Source organism: Hyperoodon ampullatus, assembly GCF_949752795.1.
Source record: "Hyperoodon ampullatus genome assembly, chromosome: 2".
Lineage (NCBI taxonomy): Eukaryota > Metazoa > Chordata > Mammalia > Artiodactyla > Ziphiidae > Hyperoodon > Hyperoodon ampullatus.
The window spans coordinates 99,597,817-99,613,878 of record NC_136915.1 but is presented as its reverse complement, the minus strand read 5'-3'; the positions used below and the strand labels follow the sequence as shown (position 1 = coordinate 99,613,878).

Below are 16,062 nucleotides of genomic sequence, written 5' to 3'. Positions count from 1 at the left end.
ACATGAAAACCAGGAACTTCCTTTGCTGTCCTGGGACCATTGTTGTTTATCTTTGAGAAGGGCCGGAAGACTCGAGATGGCTGCTCAGCCCCTGCCAGCCACACTGCTGTCCCCTCCACATTCCTCCAGCTTGTCCAGGGTACAGAGAATGGGAGCAAGAACACACCTTGCTGCAATGATGATGCAGTAGGTCTGTAGCGGTCTCCTGATCCACCAGCCAGTTAACCCTCTCCAAACAGGAAATAAGGGTCATCTGGCAAGATGTGTGTTTAGTGAACGAGGGCAGCTTATTTTCCAAGTGTTCTCACACTGTCTGCTTAACAATCCACTCTCAAATTCTGCCCGCAACTGGATGGCAGAATTGATGGAAGCCAAGCCTGCTGGTCTGTGGTTCCTCAGACCTCCTTTCCTTTTCTTTAAATATATTGATACAGCAGTGTTCCATCCCTAGTCTCCTGGTATTTCTCTGCTGCATCATGATTTCTCAGCCATCATGGGAAGTGGTTCTATAACACCATCTGCACATTCCTCCTGTCTCCTGGGGTAGGATCCAGGTGGGCCTGTGATGGGAATCCACTGAAGACAGCTGGCCACTCACCTGCTCTCCCCTCCCCTACCTTAAGCTCTGGATCTTTGTTTTTCCACATTTGTCCTGGCCTTCCCAAGATAAAGCATGTTCGTCTCGGTGGAGAAGGCAGAGAGCGCATGGGAGTTGCGTTGTTCAGCTTTCTCTCTGTCATCTGTTTCCAGCAGACCATCTGCCTAGCAGTAGGCACAGCTTTCCTTCCAGTGGATGAAACAACATTCCTGCTGTCCTTAGCATTTTTCACCACCTCAATCACTGAAATGTAGCCTTCCTGACGCTATTCTTACATACTCCTGCCACGCTTTGTTTTCACCCATGGTCATGTACCCAATGTCCACCTTTCAATCATGTCATCTGAAAACCCCAGCTAACATGATTCACTTCCAGGGCAGCCCCCTTTTCTTCATCACTGGGATGATTTGAACTTGGCAACAGCTTCTCGGCAACAGAGATCATGGTTTTCAGACTGTCTAGGTAAAAGTAATAGTATTTATTGTTTGTAGAGCTGTATACGTCACAATAGGATTATGACCTAAGTTACTCTTATCTTCATTTTCGAGACAAAGAAACTGAGGCCTAAAGGTCACACAGTTATTTTAAGATGGAGCTGGGTGAGTCTTGAACCCATATTGTCCAACTTCGGAAGCCAAATTCTTGACCATTTCATCGGAAGCCACTCCTGAGCATCATGGCAGAGAAGGCAAACCTAGCATCAAAGTTCCCAGAAGGCGCTCTCGCAGGCCTTACTGTCAGTGGCGTGACTGAGACAGCTTGCGCCAGAACAAAGGGCCTGGACACAAGGAGAAGGAAGATGGTCCTCAAAGCAGGAGCCAACTTCATAGGGTGTTGAGAGGCTTAAATGAGATCATTCATCCGCTTGCCAAGTATGTGTCAATCACTGCACATCCTCCACAAAGCCCTTAGTGTTAGGAGGTGAGGACTTCATAGTTCTGAAATGGCTCCCCCATCCCTTTCCACAGCCTCTCTGGACCCCAGGACACCTGGGCCCCTCAGGACAAGTGACTTGGAGCCTGACAATTTCAGTAGCAACAATTTCTGGTCACCCTAAGCCAGTTTCTGCTCCAGACACCCAGAGGGCACAGAGGCAGGGAGATGGTGTTTCTGGCTTTGGCCAAAGGAGTCATCACAGCTCTTTTCTTAACTTGGCCTTTAAATTATCTCAATAAAGAAGAGGCTAAACACTTAACCACTGTGGAGCATATCTTATTGATTGGAGGAGAGAGGCTCTGGCTTGCTTGCCTGGGGCAGCCGGCACTGTCCCAAAGTGGCTTCACGGCTTAAGGGGCTGCGATTTGGAGCTCATGGTCCCCTCTAAGACAGCGTGGCTAGTAGAAAAGAGATGAGAGCAAGAGGAGTGTGTTTTACTCCCAGGCATACCCAAACTTGGACAACCCACTTCATGCCTCTGAGCCTCAGTTCCTGCATCTGTACAATGGGGATCGGGGTTCCAAGCTCACAGGGTTCATGGAGCTTATGTGAGGTAAATGTGTAAAAGTGTTTTGGAAATTATAAATCTCCACATGAATAGAAGGCGGTTTATTATTCATCATTTTTGTTATCAAAAACGAAATTGTGTTCTTCTTCTGCTTCACAATCATCCATGGCTCCTCTTTGCACTTGGATGAAACCCACGCTCCTCGTCGTGGCCCACTAGACCCCGCATGGTCTGGACCCCACCTGCCGCCTCAGCTTCCTCTTGTAGAACCCACCACCCACCCTGTGAGCCAGCCCTGCTAGCCCTTTCAATGTTCCTAGAACAGGTTGAGCCCCTTCCTACCTCAGGGCCTCCGTCCTTTCTGTTCCTGCTGCCTGGCACACTCTTCCCCAAGGCTGTTGCCTGGCTGGATTCTTTACCTTCAGATCTTAGCTTAAATGTTGCCTCCTCAGAGAGGCCTTTCCTGACCACACTCCCCCAACCTGGCACAGCACCCATCTCTGTTCTCTTCATAGAAATAGCCAGAAGTCACAGTGTTTTTATATATTCACTTTACGGTCTTCCCCTGGTAGGATGTTGGCTCCGTGAGCATAAGGATCTTGTCATTTTGTTCACTCCCAGGTTGTATCACAGTACCTGGCACACAGTAGGCACTCTAAACAATTGTTGAATGAAGGAGTGAATGATTGGCAGGGAAGCCTGACTTGTTTCCCAAATGGCCCTTCTTCCTTACACCCACTTCTCTTTCTGTCTCTCAGATATGGAGATATGGTGCCCAAGACGATTGCAGGGAAAATCTTCGGCTCCATCTGTTCCCTGAGCGGTGTCCTCGTCATTGCCCTGCCGGTCCCTGTGATCGTTTCCAACTTCAGCCGGATTTACCACCAGAATCAGAGAGCTGATAAACGCAGGGCACAAAAGGTAAGCCTCAGACCCGGGAAGGGGGCAGGCAGCACCAGAGAGGGTGTTCTTGGCCTTGTGTCGCTGTCACAAGGAGCTCCTGGGAGAATCACTGTGCAGATGGCCTCTGGCTTTGGAAGGTAAAGCAGCGCCAGGTGCCTTCCTACCTACCAGTAACCTGCATTCCAGCCACAGACAGCTGCACGAGGCAGCAAACCCTCAATTATCCACAAGCTGGTGTTCCCCCTTTCAGAAGATATTCTGTGCAGTTTCCTTGGGCCCTGGCTCCTCTTCCAAGATCTCAGCCATCAACTCTGGGTAGTGCCCGGACTCTTCCCTTTCCCAGCCAAGAGCTTACTGGGGAACATAATTGCTTTTCAGTACTCTGTAATAGCCTATACAAAACAAAGTGACAAAAATAAATTTGCTAAAAAGAAAAATGAATACTCTGAAAGGAGGACATTCTGAGGCCATTGAGTTCAGGGACAAATGGCACAGCAGGCTTTAGTCACCTCATGGTATCATAGGATAAGGCACGGAACTGCAATTGACGGTCAGGAGATTAACCATGGGTCCTGGAAAAGTTTTCAGTGATGTCCAGTGAACACGGCTTAGGAAGGTAGGGCAGGGTGAGTGCCCTCTCACCACAGGATGACGAAAGATGTCTGAAGACTTTGGTGCCAAGACGGAAGCCTCCTTTCATAACTGGCCGCCACCTTCTACCTAGAATACCTCACCCTATCAGCCAAATGTCATTTCTCTGCATTTTTAGGGCATCTGGCTGGTGAAGGTTCTTGGACCCAGGGGGCAGCTTTCTTCTTTTTTTTTTTTTTAAGTATTCAGCTTTTTTTTTTTAATTTTTTAATTTAATTTTATTTATTTTTTATACAGTAGGTTCTTATTAATCATCAATTTTATACACATCAGTGTATACATGTCAATCCCAATCTGCCAATTCTTCACACCACCACACCCACCCCCAGCCGCTTTCCCCCCTTGGTGTCCATACGTTTGTTCTCTACGTCTGTGTCTCAATTTCTGCCCTGTAAACTGGCTCATCTGTACCATTTTTCTAGGTTCCACATATATGCATTAATATACGGTATTTGTTTTTCTCTTTCTGACTTACTTCACTCTGTATGACAGTCTCTAGATCCATCCACGTCTCAACAAATGACCCAGTTTCGTTCCTTTTTATGGCTGAGTAATATTCCATCGTATATATGTACCACATCTTCTTTATCCATTCATCTGTCAATGAGCATTTAGGTTGCTTCCATGACCTGACTATTGTAAACAGAGCTGCAGTGAACATTGGGGTGCATGTGTCTTTTTGAATTATGCTTTTCTCTGGGTATATGCCCAGCAGTGGGATTGCTGGATCATATGGTAATTTTATTTTTAGTTTTTTAAGGAACCTCCATACTGTTCTCCATACTGGCTGTATCAATTTACATCCCCACCAACAGTGGAAGAGGGTTCCCTTTTCTCCACACCCTCTCCAGCATTTGTTGTTTGTAGATTTTCTGATGATGCCCATTCTAACTGGTGTGAGGTGATACCTCATTGTAGTTTTGATTTGCATTTCTCCAATAATTAGTGATGTTGAGCAGCTTTTCATGTGCTACTTGGCCAAGATAGAAGTCTTATCTCTTTCCCCGTTCAAGTCAGCTGGCAAATATGAACAATATCTAAATTCATTATGCTGTCCTAAAGAAAGGGGCAGAGAGAAACTGGGATCTCCTTTCCAAATCAAGGAGCCTAAAACCCTGAAGGGTCAGGGGTCCTATAGCAACCTCAACCTCCCCCTCCCCCCGCCCCCCAGCACTGGGCAAGGGCTGACACAGGGTTTGTTTTTGTTTTTTTGCTTTTAAATCTTTATTGGAGTATAATTGCTTTACGATGGTGTATTAGTTTCTGCTGTATAACAAAGTGAATCAGCTATACATATACATATATCCCCATATCTCCTCCCTCTTGCATCTCCCTCCCACCCTCCCTATCCTACCCCTCCAGGTGGGCACAAGGCACCGAGCTGATCTCCCTGTGCTATGCGGTTGCTTCCCATTAGCTATCTATTTTACATTTAGCAGTATATATATGTCCGTGCCACTCTCTCACTTCATCCCAGCTTACCCTTCCCCCTCCCCGTGTCCTCAAGTCCATTCTCTACGTCTGAATCTTTATTCCTGTCCTGCCCCTAGGCTCTTCAGAGCCTTTTTTTTTTAGATTCCATATATATATATATGTGTGTTAGCATACGGTATTTGTTTTTCTCTTTCTGACTTACTTCACTCTGGAGAGGGTGTGGAGAAAAGGGAACCCTCTTGCACTGTGGGTGGGAATGTAAATTGATACAGCCACTATGGAGAACAGTATGGAGGCTCCTTAAAAAACTAAAAATAGAACTACCATACGACCCAGCAATCCCACTACTGGGCATATACCCGGAGAAAACCATAATTCAGAAAGAGTCATTTACCACAATATTCATTGCAGCTCTATTTACAATAGCCATGACATGACACAGGGTTTTTGAAGAGCAGTGAGGATCCAAGGTGTCCTCAGCTCACACACTAGCCCACAACAGCCCCACTCAAACTGTGCTTCAGCCACTCCTGCGCTCCCTTCCCCTCCGGGCTCACACCCTTACCTACTTCTTAGAGCATCGCATCTGCTGGCGTTTTGCCCCCACAAAGAATACGACAGGGACCATTTCTCTGCAGAACTTTACAAAGCTCATCCTGTGTGATTAAGATCCAGAAGGAATCAGCTTAGGCTTCTTCCTCCCTCTAGCCCCTCAGGATGATACTCCCTCCCTTCTACCTCCTTTCCCACCCTCCTCCCTCTCCCTCTTTGCTCTCCCTTGAAAACAGAGTAAATATTTGCAGTGTTTTCACTTCCCCTGGATACTGTCTCTCCTCACAGTAGGCTCAGCTCTGCCTCTTTCACCTTAGGCTTCCTGTGAGAGGAAAAGAAAAAGAACACAAGAATACTGCCTGCTTCCAGCACTGGGTCTGTCACAGCGAGGCAAGGAAGGCAGGTTGGGGAACTTAGTGGGGAATGGAGAGATGGCACAGGAAGGGGGTTAGGGGAGCTGATGACAGTTCTCAGCCCAGACCACATACTCAGGAGCTGTGAAGGTAAGCTCCAGCCCATGTGCCTCAGGTGGAAAGGAAAGGCTCCAAAAGTTGTCATCCTTTCCCATTGTGACTGATTTGCTTGGGATTATTACTGAAATAATTCCATGACTCTTTGCTGCAGAGACTGGGTTTTCTAAGCCAAGTGAACTGGAGATCAAGTAAGGAGGTCTAGCAGTGGACAGGGAGAGGGGAACATTTTTAATGGAAACTTTAATTGGAATAATTGTAGATTCACATGTAGTTATAAAATTTCATATCCAACGTATGGACATTGCTGCAATCCACCAATCTTATTCAGACTTCCCCAGTTTTACTTGTACCCGTGTGTGTGTGTGTGTGTGTGTGAAGTTTTATACAGTTTTCTCACCTATGCAGTTTCACATCCCCCATCTCAGTCAAGGTACTGCACAGTTCCAACACCGTAAGGGTCCCTCCCACTATATCTTTTATAACCACACCCCCCTCACTCTACGTCTACCCCGTCTCTAACCTCTGGCAACTATTTATCTGTCCTCCCTTTATAAAACGTTTTCATTTTTTTAAATAGTATATGAATGGGCTTATACAGTAGGCAACCTTTGTAGATTGGCTTTTTTCATTTCATGTAATTCCTGGAGATTCATCTAAGTCGTGTGTATCAATAGTCCATTCCTTTTCCTTGCTGAGCAGTATTCCCTGGTATGGATGCATCCCAGTTATGGTTAACAGTTTGCCTGTTGAGGGACATCGGGTTATTATAAATAAAGTTGCTGTTAACAGCCATGTGCAGGTTTTTGTGTGAACATAAGTCTTTATTTCTCTGAGATAAATGCCTAAGAGTGCAATTGCCCATGTTCTCTTTTGGCTTTTCCATTTCTCCCTCTTTTTCCTTCTCCTGCCTCTCCCAGGGTAGAGATGTCAATACTCATGGTCCAAGGGCACCTGCCAGCCAGATAGCTAGGAAGTGCTTCATCGTGAAACCCTTCTCGGGGCTGACAGAATTCTTAAGCTTATTAGCCTGAACTTGGAACTGTGCCCAGGGTGGCAGAATCCTCCATCCAAACCTCTCCTCCAGCCCTGGAATGTCTACAGCTGTTGAAAATGCAACTTCCTGGGCTTTGCTAATCAAGTTGAAAACTTGTCTGAATGGAGTTGAAATTCAGGGAAAGAGGAGAGGGGTGTTATGGAAGCAGCATTGGGAGGTTGGAAGACCTGAGCTGAAATCTTGCCCTGGACAAGTCACTTCCTCTCACATCCTCCATTTCCTTGTCTTTAAAATAGCCTAAAAAATAAAATAAAATAAAATAAAATAAAATAAAATAAAATAAAATAAAATAGCCTAGATGATCCCTACATTCTTCGAACTCTTACACTGTACTCATGTTCATGGAAGAGAAGGAGGCTGACCAGTCTACACAAGGACTGAGCCCATCACAACGGCTTTATTAACATGGATTTCTGACCGACCATGTAGGCTCATCTTCCTTCCTAGGCCATCACAAGCCTTGCTTGAGTAAATACTCAGTGCGAAGCTCTGTGCTAGGTGCTGAAGATAAAAATATGCATAAGTCACAGGCTCTGGCCCTCAGGGGCTCAAAGTCAAGCCAAAAGTCCTCACCAAATTACATATGCTGGTTATGGTTCTATAAATACATTGCAAACCTCTTTATCCTGTGTGGGAAATGATTAAACGATATAGTGCATTTGTTATGACAATCTGTTGCTTTAATAGTGCCCAGGGTAAGATGAGATTAAAAGGAGTGCCACAAAGGAGAGCAGGAGAATCTTTCATCTCCAGAAAGTAACGAAGACAGACCCCAGATACAAGAATGGTCTGGCTGTAAGTGGTGCAATCAAATTATATAAGGCTAAAATGAGCTTGACAAAACTGGATTTCCATATGCAGCTCTCAACACCAAGTACTCACCCAAAGCAATAATAGCCACATCCTCAAATGATGAAGAACTTGCTTGAATGTAGACATTGACCTGAGGGGAGGGCTGGAGCAGGATCCCCAGGAAGGAGAACTGTCCTGTACCTGGAATGCATGTTCTTTGCTCAGAGAGAAGAGGAATGGTAGGGCTACTTACCATCCTTTCTCTCCCTGCTTCCTATTTTTATTCTCTGACTAGAGGAGAGTTCTTCCTCAGTTTTACAGGCAGATCTTCTAGGCTCAAGTGCTGACCTCTTTGCCATATTTAGAAACCAGGGGAGGTCGTTGAATTGTCCCTGCAAGGACACAGTGGTCACAGGGGGACTTCCCAGGGAACAATAGCTATCGTGTGTTCTTTGTGCTTCTGTTGACAGCCTAAATCCAAGTCCCTGGCCTCCTTGTAGCAGATGAGCCAGCCCAGTAGGACACTTGGAGGGGACACTTCTCCATGCTGGGGAGAAGGTCACAAGAAATTTAAATTGCCACAATTTTCCAAGGACTCCTCTGTTCAGAGTCCATGCAAAAGTTAAATGTGGATTTTCCCAGAGGCAGAAGGAAGGACCCCTCTGCCCCAGAATAGGTTTGTGAGGCCTAGTGTGCTCTTCTTCCTGCAGCTGGGTCTAGATCCACAAGAGCCCAAACATGAAGCTGCAATTTTTTTTAAACCAGCAGGAAGCCCTCTACCCGTCCCTTCTCCCTCCCTCCCAGAGCCTCTTTCCTCTTAGGCCTCACACTGTGGCTGTGCTGCTGTCATGGTGACACTGATTATGGTTATTAGGAAGGAGAAGAGAAGTCAGCCTGTGCAGTGTGTCCGGCCTCTACCACTGCCTCTGCAAGCAAGAGAGATGAGCTTGCATGGTTGAGGTACCATGCGACCCTCGCACAGGATACTGCCGAAGGCTTCCAAGGATGGAGCTGGGAGATTCTCAGTCGCCGCAGCTAAAGCCAGGGTGGTGTATGGAAATGTGCTCCGTCCTCTCCTCTCTCACACCCACATTGGGCCCCTTGTCACACACACGTGCACCTACACTTGTTCCCACAGACATGCACAGCATAATATACATGTATAGACACATCCCAAAGACAGACATGCAATTGTAAATTCTTCTATTGATTTACAAGTTATCAAGCACTGGGGATATATCAGTGAACAAAACAAAAACCGCTGCCCTCAAGGAGTTTACATTCCTGTGGGGAAAGAGAGACGGTAGCAAGATAAATATGTAAAACATATACTACCTTAGTAATGAATGCTAAGGAAAATATAGAAAGAGGGGAAGGAGTTGAGGGGCACATATACACACTCCTTGCTTTTCTTATAATTAACTGGTATTTGGGCACCTGCTGTATGCAGGGAATTGCACTGGACCCTAGGAGAGAATCAGGAGAGCTATAACATGGGCTCCTTTAAAGAACTTGCAGTCTGAGATAAGAAATACCCCGATGCATTCAGTAGAATGGATAAAGGTCATGAAATGTGAGGAAGGAGGGAGGAATTTGATGAGTGATATTTCCCTGGCCAGGATCACACCCAGGCTGGAGAGACAAGTGGAAACCCCTAGGCACTCTGACCATGACCATGCTCACTCTGCACAGGGGGGTCACAGCCTCTCTGACCCAGTCCCAGGTCTATAAACAGAGATCTCTGCAGCGGGGAAGAAGCAGCTTCCTCCCCTTCATCAGACATCACCTGGGAACCCAACCTTGCTGGGACAGCCCACTGTAGCTGGCTTGGCCAGGCTCACTGTCTTTTTCTCTCTCAGTCTCCCTCACTCTTTTATTCTCTCTGCCAATCACAGAAGGCCCGCCTTGCCAGGATCCGTGTGGCCAAAACAGGGAGCTCCAATGCCTACCTGCACAGCAAGCGCAACGGACTCCTCAATGAGGCACTGGAGCTGATGGTAGGTGCCTGGGGGACTTGGGGTGGGGAGATGGAGGGGAGGACGGGCTTGCTTTTTCTTCCTGGGGGCATCAGCGCTCCCACCCCAAAGCCCCAAAATTTCCGCAGGTAGCAGCTACCCTCCACATACGTCTTCCATAGGGTTCTCATCATCACCCCTAAACCCCCTTTAGCTCAAGGGCTCCCAGCCAAAGGCTAGCATGGTCTAGGGAGACCCTAAAATTTGGTTCATCCAGATTTTTCCAGTCCCCCCCTCCCTTCTGTGGAGAGTTGAAGGAGATGGAGAGAAGGAGAGTCAGCAGCTTTATACTCAGACTCTCCTCTTTTCCTCCTAGGGCACCGCGGAAGAGGAACACATGGGCAAGACCACCTCACTCATCGAGAGCCAGCACCACCACCTGCTGCACTGCCTGGAGAAAACCACTGTGAGTCCCAGCCCAGTGCCACCTCCCTTCTCATCCCTGACCCCTGACCCTTTCCTGAGGTCAGAACTTACAGAGTGAGAACTCTGTCCTCACGTCCTCACCCCAGGCTTCAGAAGTCAAAGTTTTTCCCCTTAGATCCAAAGAGTAGCGATGAGGTCTCTATCAGCCCTCAGGAGGAAGACCCCAAGGAGTGGGGCAAAGTCACCAGGGTCAGGAGGCCCACAGCACAGAGGAGGCCATTCCCCCAGTCTTTCCACACACACCCTACATCCGTCCTCACAGCCCATGTCTTAGTTACTGAGGCCTAAGGGCTCTACCTATCAGTTTCTCAGTTCTGATGGGCATCCCTCTTCAGAGCTAGGGCTGAATTTATACTAGATTACTACAGGACAGCAGAGAAGAACGTCAGTTTTTGTCCTATCCCTGGGGCTAGGTTTATGCAATCTGTGGGTCCCTTTTCTCCTTCCGTTCCACTTGGAACAGGAGAGGGTGAATGAACGAGGCAGTGCATATATTTCTCTAGCCAGGGATTTTACCAGTACCACCCCATCTCAGTCACCCTGCAATTCCCAGGGAATTCAGATTCTGAAAGGCTGATTGCTAAAAATGAGTCATGGCTTAGGGTGCCCCAGCTGGAATGTGGAATGATGCTTGTGCCTCACCAACAGACTGAAAGGAAGGGCAGTGGGGTCAACCCTGGAGCCTTGGCAAAAAGTGTTAGGAATAGTAGGGAGGGAGGAAAAGTTAGGCTGGACAACCAAAGAGAGACAAAGAGAAACTTCTTGTTCTTTTCTAGGGCCTCCTTCCCCAAAAAGCTTATGGTCAGGGCTCAGCACACTAAGGAAGGAACTTTGTAATTCTCAGTGTTCCGTATCCTGGCCTCCCAGATGTGCAGGAAGTAGATGTTAGGTGACTCTTAGTATGGACAACTGTGGACACTGTGGATGGCAGCTGAACCCAGTGAGGGCTTCCAATGTGGGAAGGTACCCTGAAAACCCTAGTTTCCAGGACTTATCCAATGTTTCTTAGTGTCAAGAACCGTACAGGCGTATCTAGAATTTCTCTCAAAGACTCAGAGTTTGCCAAAGAAATAGGCCTGGACCCAACTGCCCTTTCCAAGTTGCATGTGCTGGGTGGAATGTGTAAGTTGAAAGGATATGGGTGAAAATATCTGGGTTTGAAGAGATGGAATGTTGGCATTGAAGGGGTGGAATGCTGAATTTGAAGGAAAGAATGTCGGATTGTGGGGATATTGGGATTAAAGAGATGGAATGCTGGATTTTAGGAATGTTGGACTCAAGGGGTGGAGTGTTGGGACAAAGGAGAAAGAATGCTGGGAGCAAGGGATGGAATGTCGGACTGGAAGGGTGGAATGCTGGGATTGAGAGATTGAATGTCAAAACTGAGCCTGGGAATGCTGGAATGTACAATCAATGGTGTTTTTATCTTCTGTTGGCATGTTGTCCTGTAGGGGTTGTCCTATCTTGTGGATGATCCCCTGTTATCTGTACGAACCTCCACCATCAAGGTATAACTTTTAAAAATTTCAATTGATGTTTTTCTCTCTGATTCTTCTGAGTCTGTGGAGTCTCCTCTTCTTACCCCCTGGTCTGGTTCTCTGCATGTGCTGTTGATTCTTCTGGGCTTATCCTACCTCTGCTGTCACACCCAGTACCAGCTCAGGCTTCCAGTTTTTTTGTGCCTTTCTGATTCCCTTTTTGACCTCCCCAGGGCCTTGGAGGGGTGGTGGAACATGGCACCAATGTTGGTATCTTGTGAGTGTCCATGTACCACATGTGTCTGTGCCACCCGCCCAGCTCTATGGGAACTCCTGGTATTGGCTGTCAGGGCTGGTCTCTCTCTGAACTCTGTTCTCATGCTACTTCTCCTCAGACTTTCTCCTCACTCTGGCAGCCTTGGTCAGACCATTCATGGCATAAATGTTTAGTCACCTTGTCTAAACAGCCATATTTTAGTTATCCTGGGCTCCACTCCGCCCCATCCTGGTGGCCTCCATCAGGAGTCTGTTAGCATCCCCTTCCCATGCTTACACTTGACTTAGGGAATCCTGTGCCTTTAGGTATATTAAGGAGCCATACCCATAACCAGGTGGAAAAAAACCAGTAATCAAAAGCAATCATAACCCTGAGTGTGTGACCGCATTGGCCTTCAAGAGCAAAGCTCTCCCAATACTGTGAATAATCCATTGCCTTTAAAAACTTATGTCTCACACTTGCCCAGGATTCATAAGGATCTCACCCAGTAAATCCAGAAAAGACAACCCAGCGTACCCACTACCCATAGTTAGTGACTCCTTACCTGCTGCTCCCCGCCCCCTCACCACCAGAAGATCCTGTCAAAGCCTGCAAAGTCAGTCAAGTCTTTGCTTCTAGCTCTGAGGATGCCACTGAGTCCCTCTATGTCCTCCGTATCCCTTCAGCCAAAGCTGTAGATAAAGTGAAATGTCACATCATGATTTCACAACTGCAGTCTCCGTCCTCCAGTCTGATGACCAGGGAAGGAATCTCCTCCTTCTTTCATTTGATGCCTGTGGGATATCCCCCATGTCCTGAATGCTTATCTGTGCTCCAGGCAGCTGGGAGCCCTTCTCCCAAGGCCCAGAACAGAGACAGGCAGCTATACAGGGTACGGGGGCTCACCCCCCTCCTCCTCCTCCTACCTCCTTCTCCTACCTCTTCTCCCTCTGCTTCCCACAGAACCACGAGTTTATAGACGAACAGATGTTTGAGCAGAACTGCATGGAGAGTTCAATGCAGAACTACCCATCCACACGGAGTCCCTCACTGTCCAGCCACCCGGGCCTCACGACCACCTGCTGCTCCCGTCGTAGTAAGAAAACCACACACTTGCCCAATTCCAACCTGCCGGCCACCCGCCTGCGCAGCATGCAAGAGCTCAGCACGATCCACATCCAGGGCAGCGAGCAGCCCTCCCTCACTACCAGGTGGGTGGCTCCCATCTCCATCACTCCCTAAGGCTTGAGACGCTCCCTTCACAGAGTGAAAGGCTCTCAGCATTAGGAGACCCCTGGGGGTCCTCAGCCTTCCCTCCTCCTTATCTAATGCATGAGTCCCTCACCTCACCTTCCTCCCCCACCTTCCTTCTCATCCTTGCAAGTTAACCCAAAGGCCCCTCATATGCTTTGGAGGATACTATAGCAGGTGTAGGCCCAATGTGGGGTTAGATACCAGAAAAAATAAGAACAACAACAACAAAAATCCATAGATGACCTACCCTACTGCAAAGAATGGACTGTTTTCTCAAGACAATAATTTTCACAATTGTGAAATTATACAAAATTTCGGCTTATCCCAGGCTGATTTTGAATCATAGACTGACTACTTATATGTAGGCCACTTTCCACTACCTCCAATGAGTGGCAAGGAATTCAGGGAAACCAAAATCAAATGCCACAAGTGATAGGAAAAAAAGTCACTGGAGGGAAAAACGTATACTCTGAATTCCAAAGCCCAGTATACATGACTTTTGCAATTCGGGGTAGTTTAGGAATAATAATCAGAATGGATAATTACAGGCCGATTACCAAAAGCAGAGATGGAGGGACACCCAAATCACCTCCCAGTTACTGTGAGCTAGACAGGTAGAGGGTCAAGGAAACTTTGGGACACTAGCAAGACGAACAATCATCAACTCACTCTTTTTTTATCCCAGTCGTTCCAGCCTTAATTTGAAAGCCGACGACGGACTGAGACCAAACTGCAAAACATCCCAGATCACCACAGCCATCATCAGCATTCCTACTCCCCCAGCGCTAACCCCAGAGGGGGAAGGTCGGCCACCCCCTGCCAGCCCAGGCTCCAACACGAACATTCCTGCCATAGCCAGCAATGTTGTCAAGGTCTCCGCCTTGTAAAACCACTGGACAGAGGGCCAGTGCGAGTAGTGGGAGTGAAGGGGGCTGGCATGTTGGTGGGTGGCCACTGTGACCACTCCCTCCCCCTCCCCCACTATTTCTGCCCACCCTGTTGCACCCCCAACACTGAAACCTGTGCCTGGAAGGAGAAAGAGGCAGCAAAGGGGCACCTGAGGTTCACTGCTGCTAGCGTGGACATAGCCCTGTGCCACTGCATTGCACAGGGGCCAGAGGAAAGGGAGGGTGGGGCGGGTAGGGATGGGACTGTGCGAGTACAAGCTGCGAGCCAGGACAGGGCCCGGAGGGGGGAGCCTCAGACCAAATAACCATTGTTTCTGGAGACCCCAGTGAGGAAAATACAAGACCAAGAGCAGCACAGAGGCCGAGTTGTCACATGCAAAACAGGAAGAAAATATAACACTGTGTATTTAAGCACCTTTTTCAAGGCTCTTAATGGATAATATTTATTCATGGGAAAAGGTGGAAAACAAAAACACCAACGGAGTTTTGTGAAATGTTTTTCTCCACGGACCCAATACCTTTGAACCAAAACAATGCATTTTGTGAGGGTTTTTTTTTTTTTTTTTCTCCTTTTATAGCAAAAGCTTTTAGGCTAAGAAGTCAGTTACTGCTGAGTTTTCTCTCCGTTCCCCCAGGTAGGTGAGGTCGACTGAGCCTGGGCCCCACTGCCCAGCTGACCTGCACAGAGCTGCCACGTGACCACACAGCAACACTCACCCTCTGTCTGCCCCTGTCTCCTTTGTCTCTGTACCTCTCTGCTTCACCCCCTGGCTGTTTTTCTCTGTGTCCAGCCGTCTGTCTCCACATGGACCCCAGTGATCCTGAGACATGTTAGTAAAGGCTTCTCCACTGCCAAGCACCTGCAGACTCGTGCCAAGGACATGAATGCAGTGGTGGAAGAGAAAAGAATAAAGCAAAAATGGGCGTTTAGGGGTGCGGGAAGTCCACCTTAAAGAACAGAGTGCTTCCCTTGTGGTTGGAACCACTGGTGTTGTTTGAAGTTTCCATTTCTGGGGAAGAAAGGGAATGGCCACATTTATCTCACTGGGATCTTGGAAAAGGAAATAGCCAGCTCCAGAGAGGCACAGGCAATGCCAGTGTGTGCCAGTGAAGAGAGAACAGAAGAACCCAGGGCTCCCAGCTGCAGCCAGCCCCTGTGGCACCTTGCTCTGTACCCTTCTTTCAGGACCCACCATAAAGCCCATCCAGAGCTCTGACAAGAGGCCCCATGAGCAGTTTCCCGCAGAGAAGGCAGCGGTATGGGGACCAAGCTTTTCACTTATCTCACACCTGAGGCAACTCCCACGGAGGCTGCAGAAGGTTAAGCCTGTGTGCCTCATGAAGGATGCTCCAAAGAGTGAAATCAAGTAAGAGATTATAGATGATTCTTATCTGGTCTGAATGATGCCTTGAGATCTGAAGAGTCTTCAGGCCTGATGTCCCTGAAGATAACTGAAATGGGGGAGAAGCCTGATCACCTCCCTGCAAGTGAGGAAGTGAATATTATTCTTGGAAAACCTGGACACATTTCTGTGCAAGTGGTTTGCATCCTGATGGGGCTGGGAACAGCATTTCTGGAATCCAATCAATTTTCACTGCTTTTAGCAGAGCAGGTGGGCCTTGGGGTTAGTGACCAGGCCCTTTCGGCCTTCCCCAATCTCCAACTTCCCTATTGCAGTCTCTCTAGCCTGGACTCTTAGCCACAGGAGCTCCTTGGGAACTCTTTATCCATTCAACAGCTTAGTGGTTAGCTGTTTAATGGTAGACCAAGAATTTTTCTGCCCACTTCAGCCATCCAGAAGAGTTTCACTAGCTGGGAACCTA

General features: G+C 47.8%; 1 protein-coding gene across 2 annotated transcripts in view; it reads left to right on the top strand.

The window, feature by feature from the left end:
• Positions 1 to 14,217, top strand: part of KCND3 (potassium voltage-gated channel subfamily D member 3) — a gene marked incomplete at both ends in the record, with an annotated part of 216,027 nt that extends 201,810 nt beyond the window's left edge. The window contains 6 exons of one of the 2 annotated variants that reach the window (XM_079698489.1): positions 2,801 to 2,963; positions 9,797 to 9,898; positions 10,233 to 10,322; positions 11,794 to 11,850; positions 13,040 to 13,287; positions 14,016 to 14,217. In XM_079698489.1, coding sequence (XP_079554615.1) covers positions 2,801 to 2,963; positions 9,797 to 9,898; positions 10,233 to 10,322; positions 11,794 to 11,850; positions 13,040 to 13,287; positions 14,016 to 14,217 — 862 coding nt within the window. The remainder of the gene's footprint in view (positions 1 to 2,800; positions 2,964 to 9,796; positions 9,899 to 10,232; positions 10,323 to 11,793; positions 11,851 to 13,039; positions 13,288 to 14,015) is intronic. The other variant, XM_079698490.1, reaches the window with a different exon arrangement.
• Between the last annotated feature and the right edge of the window lie 1,845 nt (positions 14,218 to 16,062).